The following is a 9,917-nucleotide window of genomic DNA, read 5'->3' on the forward strand; positions in this document are numbered from 1 at the left end:
TGGTTGTTGGGTGAAGTGTCCTGTAGGTATCTATTAAGTCCATTTGGTCAAGTGTCAAGTTGAGTTTCTGGATCTCCGTGTTGATTTTTTGCCTCAATGTTCTATCTAGGGTTGATAGTGGGGTATTTAAGTTCCCAGCTATGATAGTGTTAGAGTCAATATCCCTTTTTAGTTTATCTAGAAGCTGCTTTATAAAGGTTGGTGCTCCAATGTTGGGTGCATATATGTTTAGGATGGATATTTCTTGTTGACAGATTGAACCTTTTGTCATTAGTGACTTTCCATATCTTTTTAAACTTTTGATAGTTTAAAAGATACTTTGTCTCATATTAAGATCACAATTCTTGCTTTCTTTTGTGTTCCATTCACCTGAAAATTTGTTTTCTCTCCTTTACTTTGAGTCTGTGAGTGTCCTTTCTGGTGAGATGTGCCTCCTGGAGACAACATATTGTTGCATCATGTTTTTGTTTTTGTTTTATCCAGTTTGCCCTTCTGTGTCTTTTCAGTGGTGCATTTACGCCATTCATGTTCAGGCTATTTATTGAGATGTGAGGGTTTCTCTCTCTTAAGAGGGCCTTATAGAGTTTGTTCTTATTGTTGTTTGTTTGTTTATTTGTTTTTCAATTTTGAGGTTGATGTATTTGTGTGTTTTCAATCTTTTTCTTGCATTCTTGGGAAGAGTGTGGTCATTCTTTTTTTTTTTCCTTTTTTTTCTATGTTTAAAATTTTCTCAAGTGTTTCTTATAGAGCTGGTCTGGAGGCAGCATAAACTCTTAGAGATTGAATGTCTGGGAAGGATTTTAATTCTCCATTGCTGATGAAACTTAGCTTATCTGGGCAGGAAATTCTTGACTGGAGTTGTTTATCAAGAACTTTGAAGATTGGACTTCAGTTTCTTCTAGCCTGTAATGTTTCTGTAGATAAGTCTGATGCTATTCGAATTGGTCTTCCCGAAAAGTAGTCTGACCTTTCTGTCTTGTTGCCCTTAGGAGTTTTTCTTTTATACCTACTTTGTGTAGGTGAATTACCATGTGACTAGAAGTCAGTCTTCTCATTTGATGTCTTGCAGGAGTTCTCTGAATCTTTTGTGTTTGAATGGTCATGTCTCTGATGAAATGAGGGAAGTTTTCTTGGATAATTTCATGGAATGTTTGTTCTAGGGTGGTCTTTGCTTCTCTATCTGCCTTAGGAATGCCAATTATTCTTAGGTTTGGCCCCTTGATATAACCACATATCTCCTGGAGACTTTGTTCTGTCTTTTGAAACTTCTTTTCTATGTTTTTAACTGTTTGTGTTAATTCTACATTTTGCTATTCAAGCTCTGATATTCTTTCTTCTGCTTGGTTAATTCTGCTTTCCACACTTGTCAGTTTGTTATTTATTTCATTTACTGTATTTTTTATTGCCATCATCTCAGTTATCAACTCCTTTGTTCTTTCCCCTTGTCTCCCCTCATTTCTATTCATTCCCTCTATTCATATTCTGATCTCTGGGTTTGTGGTTTGAGACCATTCGTTCTGGGGGCTTTTCATTGTTTGAGTTCTGTATTTTCAGTTGCTTTCTTTCCAGGAGTCTGTATGGGACCTGTGTTCTTCCTTTGATTCTTCTTTATTTGTGAGGTTTCCCTCCCCACCTTTCTCTCCCCTTTCTTAATTCTGTTTCTCAGTGATGGGGCGATAGCTTTCACTTCTGTTTGCTCAATCTCCTGTTCTTCCTTATGTAGATCCTCTGGATTTGTTCAATTTTGAAGCTGGACTTGGGATTGGGAGGGGCTGTGTTTTTTGCAGTTTTGAGGTTTGTTTAAGGTGTGATGGGGAAGCTGTGTTTCAGAAGGTATTTGCAGATCACAGTATATGCTGTTAGGTGTGTGGGCCTCCTGGAACCACTTCCCCCTACCTTACAATCTGTCCATGTGGTGGGGCATATGTATTCCCCCCAACTCCTTTACTGCTGCTGCTGCCAAGTCCATCACTGAGATCAGATGTGTCTATGCATGGTCCAGTGTGGAGGTGGGGTGTCTATCTCTCTTTCTGTCCACTCCTGAAGTTTCCTCTCTTGGTCAGTGATGATCGATCCCAGAGGAGTGTAGAGATCGCCTCCAGATCTCAGGTTGGAGGCTGAACAGAGCTGGGCAAACCAACACAGGTCTCTGCTCATCCTGGGACAGAGAAAATGGTGGCAGTTAGTGTCTCCTCGCCATCAATGGGGCTCAACTCCAGATTTTCTTGTTGTTCCCTCTCCACAGTTCCCACTGCTAGTGCCTGGCCTTCTGCTGCAGGTGGTAGCATGGGCCGGGTGCCAGGTGCTGAGGAGCTGCTGACTTCTACTGCCTCCACCTGGGGGACCCCAAGAGTGGCTGATGATCCTGTATGTTCAGGGTTGTGATGGGTTGCAGCCACCTCCAGAGGGAGGCCCCATGTACTTGATCCTGAGACTCCCCATAGACAGACTTTCACTCACTCAGCTGCACTCACCCACTCATGCAGACTGTCTTTATGGACACTCACCTTTACAGAGATTTTCATGCTCCCACTGGTTCTATTGCCATCTTGCCTCCTCAAAAATAATGTTCCTGAGAAGAGCCAGTTCAGTGGGTCTTCTTCAATCAGATGACATGTTGGGCATTACAGCAGCAGGGCCTGCAACCCAGGTATACCTAAGCTTACTTTAAAGTTTTTAAGAGACATCTTCAATAATACACTTCTACATAATTTTGAAGTTTGGTGATATGGGATGATTATTAGTAAACTACTACTGCTTGGGAACTATAAATAAAAACTGCTGAACTATTTTTAATTTCAAACCTATTCTTTATTTCTTTACAGAACATTAGCTCTAATTAAACCAGATGCAATATCAAAGGCTGGAGAAATAATTGAAATAATAAACAAAACTGGATTTACTATAACCAAACTCAAAATGATGATGCTTTCAAGGTAATTTTTTGATCATTTTCAGTTATATAATGTCTGATTCCTTTGAAAAAATCATCATCTACCTTTCATGTCATTGTTTAAAATAAAAAACCTCCTACTGAATGGTAAATAATAGACGAATACTCTTATCAGAATGAGAACAAGACAACAGGTAATCAGATGCATACTCTAAGCAATTAGGAATTGTCAAATTATACAAATTGTCAAATTATACATGCCTCATTTAGCTATTTATTGTCTTTCATAGCCCTATCAGCTTTTATAATATCAATACTTGATGATTATAATCTCTTCTTCTTAATATACAACTTTAGCACACTATACAAAAATAATAGTGGAAATAAATATCTGATTATTGCTACTTGATAAGGAGATGTTATTGGTGAGATTTCTAAAAGTCATACATTTGGGAATGTTTACATTTAGGTCCTCTTAATATATATATAATAGGTAAATATGCCTGTTTACCACTCTGAAAAGCAGTCGAATCTATCTGACCAGAAATTTTCCAAGTTATTTAGTGAAAATAAGATTTACACATCCTATTTTGCCCTTCCTATGATTAAATAAGTAACTCCAACTGTATGGTAAAATTTTGTTTCTACCTTGAGAGTAGCAAGGAAAATAGTCACAATGTCCAAACAAAAAATGGAGGATGGGGACAACCTTCTCTTTAGCTTTGTTAGAGAACTTGTGAGAAAAAACACATAAATGCTCTTTCCATGATAATGGACGCTCATTTAAAAAAAAATTCCCTACCTAGTAGGCAAAGTAAAGACTGAAACATTCCAGAGAATGAAGAGGGGAGATGCCTTCTTTTCCTGGGACCACTCTTGGGTTGGCTAATTGTGACACAATAGCACAGAGTGTCTCTATGGACATGAATGTAGCAGTTGGTCAGAACTGGCTCTGGTAGTGTGCTTATGTTTCTCCCGTGGTTTTTTGATTTAGTCAAGTATCTTTTCACTGCTTCAAGAAGTCATCTATTTCTTTATCTATTCCAAGGGTCAGTTGTACTTTTGTTTCTGGGAGAATAGGGACAGTGGATAGCCATAGACATTCAGCTCAGCTTTGATAAGTCTGATCCCTAGAAACTTCAACAAAACACCCTCATTTTTAATCCTGACAGCAACATATATTTAATTTGAAAATTTCTCCTATGGTAAGATCTTGCAGTTTACATGTTTTCTGGAGAGGCAGGAGGCCTGCATTTCAGAGCACAGAGCCTATAGCCAGACTGCTTGTAACTGTGCCATTTACTAGGTGTGTGACTCAACACCTTATCACTTTTCTTGTTTCTTCATCTGCAAAATGAGAGTTATAACAGTACCTATATCATAAGTTGTTAGGAGGGTTACATGAGTTTAGTATCTTTACACCTCTAGTGTTTGATAACTTGGCATCAAACATCCAGGGATAAAGATGCTACTTATTTTTCATAATGGTTCTATAGTACATAAACAAAACTGCTAGAGCCAATTAACACTACAAGAGCATCATAAGGTATAAATTTGTTAGTTTTCTTTGAAATCTTGAGGCTTGCTAATTCCATCCATGCCTTATAAAACACTCATTTTTTGAAGTGCCACAAATGCAAGCCCTTCTAATTACTCGACCACACACATATTCATTCCTTTGTTGTTAATCACTCCTTTTCCCTGACCACTAATAGTAGTCCTCTGACGACTAATCCCTTATCAAACCCTTTTACTGACCCCTCTGGAAGTCAAGTTTTATTGTAAACAAACATTTCTGTGTCTATAGTATCTTAGCAGAGTGTTCCCATACCTCTTATATCTTTCCTTTATTGAAATTCGACTCTTCTCCAAGGACATTTATTTCCTTTTAGTCCTGTAGGCTGCTCGCTCTTGAATATTTCTTGTGTCATAGGGTCATGATATAGGATTAGTATTTTAGCTGCCTTCTGAAAGTCCATATTCTCCCTCACAAAAGCACTCATCCTTGGAAGGCCATGCCATTTAGTTGTATGCCATCCAGTGAGCCTAATTTCCATTTTTCAGGTCACAAAGTCTATGTTTGTTAACGATTTAGGTACTTGGTTTATAGTTTCCATCTACTCCAACTTCTCCTGACAGTTGAAATGACTTCAACATCTCTGTGAGTGATTATCCAGGACCCTGTCTCTGTAGCCCGTTTGATTTCCCTTCTCGATGACTGTCACCCTCATTTCAATTACCTTTTGCCATGGCTACATCTTTTTCCTAAAATAAGTTTTCCTTCAGGTACTATGTATGTTCTTTTCTTTATACTTGCCTTGGGTGGTCCAACCCATGTCTGTATCATCCCTACCACTTATTCATAGATGAATTCTAAATACATCTTCAGCCTTGACTTCTCTCTGCAATTATCAATCTGAAAGTGATTCAAGATTCGTTCTGCTGCTCCTGTTCCTCATACCTACCTGATATTTACATCTTTTCACCTCTGCTTTCTGTATACATCTAGGAGCCATTCCTTCCTTACAATTCCTATTGCAGCTGCCTTAATTTAAGTATTTTATAGGCCCATGTTCAGGCTCTCAAAGTCTTAAAATGGCTACTTACTTATTTGTCTGCAGCTAGACTTACCGTTTTCTGTTTCTTGATGGGTCTTTTTTTACCCCAAGATTGCTCCATGCCATTTTTATATTGCCATTAGAATAAAACTTACTAAATGAAAATCTGAACATATTACCATTCCTTCCTTAAATCCTTCAATGGTTCCCCATCATCTGCAGGAAAAAATGGACTAGCTCTTTGATGAGGTATACAAGACTCTAGGTGATCTGGCCTCACTTACCTTAATAGACTCTAAGAAGATACTTAAGTTTCAGTTCCCTGAATATGTCATGTTTTATCTCGTCTCCATTCTCTAGTACATAATTTTGTTTTATTTTGAATGCTCTGCCTTGTCTTCTGTCTTCTTTCTTAATTCCCAAGAAAACTGCTTCTTTAATTATTCATAATATTTCATACATTTTTGTTAATATAACTGTTTCTGGGATTTTTACCCCAGTTTACAAGCTAGCAAGTTAGTCTGTTACTCTGTCATGGATGCTCACAGATGATGTGAGACTTATGGGTTAGAGACAAAAGGCTTCATTATGATTTAGTAAGCAACTTGAGTATCATGTTTGTGTTGGTTTACCTTGCCACCATGTCCTGTAGGGATAAAATGACATAGACCTGGGTGGGTGCTGTATACACAGTGGGCTGCATCACAACTGAAGAGGAGTGAGCTTGGGTTACCAACTGTTTCACTAGCAAGCAATTAATAAATCTGCTCTTTGTACTGAAGAGAGGCATTACCCATTCCTCAAGGTTGATTGTTATAAACACAACTCTGAGAAATGATAAAGAGTACTCAGGGCCTTGCATTCTTGGCATAACCAGTAATACAGGTTAGGAGCATGAGAGACATGGAGTTCTTTTCAGGGTATAAATATTTTCTAAAATTGTACACATATCAGTTCCTCCACCATGACAGTATCCAAAAGGCAGCAGCTGAGTTCTGCCTGAGTTTGTAGTTCTGGTTCTTGGATCAGTGCCTGATTCAAGGTAGGCAATAAGTAAATGTTTTTGAAAGAATTAATGAATAGATCCTTTTGAAAAAATGATGAGTTTTTTCATAAGAACACAAAAAATAACAAAAAACTTTGCTAGGCAGTAATGCACTTGTTCATATCTATCTCACTCTAAATCTTTTAAGCAAGGGATTAGATAAGAATGATGGGGAAAAATTCTTGAACGCCATCATTATGCTACTGTACTCTGGTCTGGGCAACATAGTGATACCTTGACAAAAAATAAAATAAAAATAAAAAGTTGATGTTAATATATATTTGTCACTTACTGTGAGCTCAGTTTAAAACCTTTAAGAAAACTATACAGTTTTAAGAGTGACACCTGATTTGCTTTAATAAAAAGTTATTTAGACTTTTTAGCTAATCAATTTAAAATGCATTTTTAAAAATTGTCTGAATAGATACTCTTTAGTGGTAATATAAATTTAAAAAGTAAGTCCCTGTTACCATTAATACATTCTGAATTTCTCCATATTCTTTTCTTTTTTTGGTGATATCAGTTAAAGCATTAGTTTTTTTATCCATTGATCACCAATAAAATAAGAATAACTTTAAAAACACAAGGATATAGTCTTTCTTTTGGAGATATCTAGCTAAGAAAGAAAGCTGTAATTACTAAATTAAAATTCTAATCCAAACTCTCAAGTCTAAAGCCTATAAAGAAAGTGGCAAATTTTGAATTAGAAGATGACTTTTCATTTTTGGAGTAATTTATATGATCTTTAAAGAACAAATATTCCTATTGGCCAAATGTTAAGCCGTGTTTCTAAAATATTAAAGATGGTGGTGAAAAGGAAGATAAATGATAAATATCTCAAGTGGAAAAGTAAATATTGCCTTATATTCATTTTAATTTTACATCTTAAAATAGTTATGACTCATACTTGTAAAATATTTAAAAGGAGGGGAATTTGACAATATTTGGTGGAAAATTATTAATTCATATAAATATGAACTTAGATTTCATATTTATTTTATTAATTTGATCTAAAGTAATAACTATTATATAATTCTTAACTATTCTTTTTGTTTATTTTATAGGAAAGAAGCATTGGATTTTCACGTAGATCACCAGTCAAGGCCATTTTTTAAGTAGGTGCTTAATTTGGGGGTTAGTGGTAAATAATGTAGGATATTCTAGAAAACAAAGAAGTTATATTTTTCCAATTCCAAGATTTGTTACATGAGAATAATTTGTCAAAGGGATCACAGCAACATCTTACAATTGTACAGACTTCTTTCTTAAGAATTGTTTTCTCTGTCCTTTTATTTGCTAGGAATTCTTATATCTCATTATTAAATGTCTTTAACTTTAATTAGTAACAAATAGGATAATTTGTTTAAATTACAAGGAGGGAAGCTTTTTTAAAAAAGAGTTTAGCAATCCTCAGCAAAAAAAACAAAGCAGGGGAAATCACGCTCACAGACTTTAAGCTTTATTATAAAGCTACAATAATCAAAACAGCCTGGTATTGGTACAAGAACAGGCATATAGACCAATGGAACAGGATAGAACTTCCAGAAGCAAAACATCAATTTCTTTACCAACTCATCTTCGACAAAGCCTCCACCACCAACCACTGGGGAGAGGAGAACTTTTTCAGTAAATGGTGCTAGGAAAACTGGCTGACCACATGCAGAAGATTAAAACAAGACTCCTACCTATCACCATACACAAAAATCAACTCTAAATGGATCAAAGACCTAGACGTAAAACCGCAAACTATAAAAACCTTAGAAAATGCAGAAGACACTCTTACGGAAATTGGAACTGGCAGCCAATTCCTGATCAAATCCCCAAGTGCCCATGCCATAAGAGATAAGATAGACAAATGGGACCTCATCAAATTGACAAGCTTCTGCAAAGCCAAAGAAACTATTGAGAGAGTGGGGAGACAGCCCACAGACTGGGAAAAAATATTTGCCAACTGTATATCTGACAGAGGCTTAATATCTAGGATCTATAAGGAACTCAAACGTGCCAAAAAGAACCCAAAACGCCCCATTACAAAGTGTGCAAAAGATATGAATAGACACTGCTCAAAAGAAGACATGCAGGCAGCCAACAGATACATGAAACAATGCTCAGCCTCACTAGTCATCAAAGAAATGCAAATTAAAACCACATTGAGATACCACCTAACTGCAGTCAGGATGGTCATCATCAATAACTCAAAAAAACAACAGATGCTAGAGAAGGTATGGCAAAAAGGGAACACTTCTACATTGTTGATGGGAGTGTAAACTAGTACAGCTTCTGTGGAAAACAATGTGGCAATTCCTAAAAGTTCTAAAAACCGACCTCCCATACAACCCCACAATCCCCCTGCTGGGAATATACCCAGAGGAACTGAAATCAGTCCATGAAAAAGATACCTGCATACACATGTTTATTGTAGCATTATTTACAATAGCAAAAGCATGGAACCAACTGTGCTGCCCATCGAAATAGAACTGGATAAAAAAAGATGTGGTACATATACATGATGGAATATTTTGCAGGCATAAAGAAGGACAAAATTACGAATTTTACAGCAACTTGAATGGACTTAGAGGCTTTAATACTGAGTGATCTATCACAGAAACAAAGAACCAAGTATCACATATTCTCACTAATAAGCGGAGCTTGAACAACTATTGTAATACTATAAGAAAGGGATTGGCAGTTGGGAAACTGCCAGGGGAAGGCAGGGGCAGGAATGGCAGTAGTGGGAAACTGCTGGGGGTGGGGCACACCTCATCAACAAGGGTACCTGCATAACGAACATTTGTATACCTAACCCTGAATTGTACCCCACGTATTTAAAATTAAAAATTATAAAAGAAAAAATAAAAAGGAGTTTAGTGGATTTAAAATAGACTGATAATTATATCTTATGTTGAATATTTTTGTTGTGCTTTTTAACTCTTATTTTGGTAGTCTTGCATACATAAAACAGTGTTCATAGAATCCTTATATTTCAACTAAATAGTTTGATCTGTGTATATTTTTTTCCTTGAAATATAGCAAATAATATGTTAGAACTGAATCTATATTCTAAATATTGGTTTGTAATTAAATTTAAATGACTACTGTACATACTCATATTACTACTATTACATTGCTATTGACAGGCAAAGGAGTGTTTTCATTTCTAAGAAGGAAGAATGTTACATTAGCCAAACTAAGTGACTAAATAGACATAGTATTTGGTATCCTGCACAGAGTAGTGAGGTTTTTAAAATATTTTTATATAATAAAATTATTATATTATAGATTATTTTAAATCAAGCATTATGAAATATTCCTAAGACTTGTTAGGATAGACATATATAATTTTGTAGAAAATTGGTGGAAGTTATTCAGCCAGGCTCGGTGGCTCAGCCTGTAATCCCGCGCCTTTGGGAGGCTGAGGTGA

General features: G+C 36.2%; 1 protein-coding gene across 1 annotated transcript in view; it reads left to right on the top strand.

Annotated features, from left to right (window-relative positions):
* Nucleotides 1-9,917, top strand: part of NME7 (NME/NM23 family member 7) — a gene marked incomplete at its 3' end in the record, with an annotated part of 131,480 nt that overhangs the window by 46,894 nt on the left and 74,669 nt on the right. Inside the window, exons 4-5 of the mRNA XM_008067377.1 lie at nt 2,826-2,936; nt 7,561-7,611. Of these exons, the coding sequence (XP_008065568.1) occupies nt 2,826-2,936; nt 7,561-7,611 (162 nt within the window). The remainder of the gene's footprint in view (nt 1-2,825; nt 2,937-7,560; nt 7,612-9,917) is intronic.

Source organism: Carlito syrichta, unplaced genomic scaffold (assembly GCF_000164805.1).
Source record: "Carlito syrichta isolate Samal-C Ts95f unplaced genomic scaffold, Tarsius_syrichta-2.0.1 Scaffold309493, whole genome shotgun sequence".
In the NCBI taxonomy this organism is placed as follows: domain Eukaryota; kingdom Metazoa; phylum Chordata; class Mammalia; order Primates; family Tarsiidae; genus Carlito; species Carlito syrichta.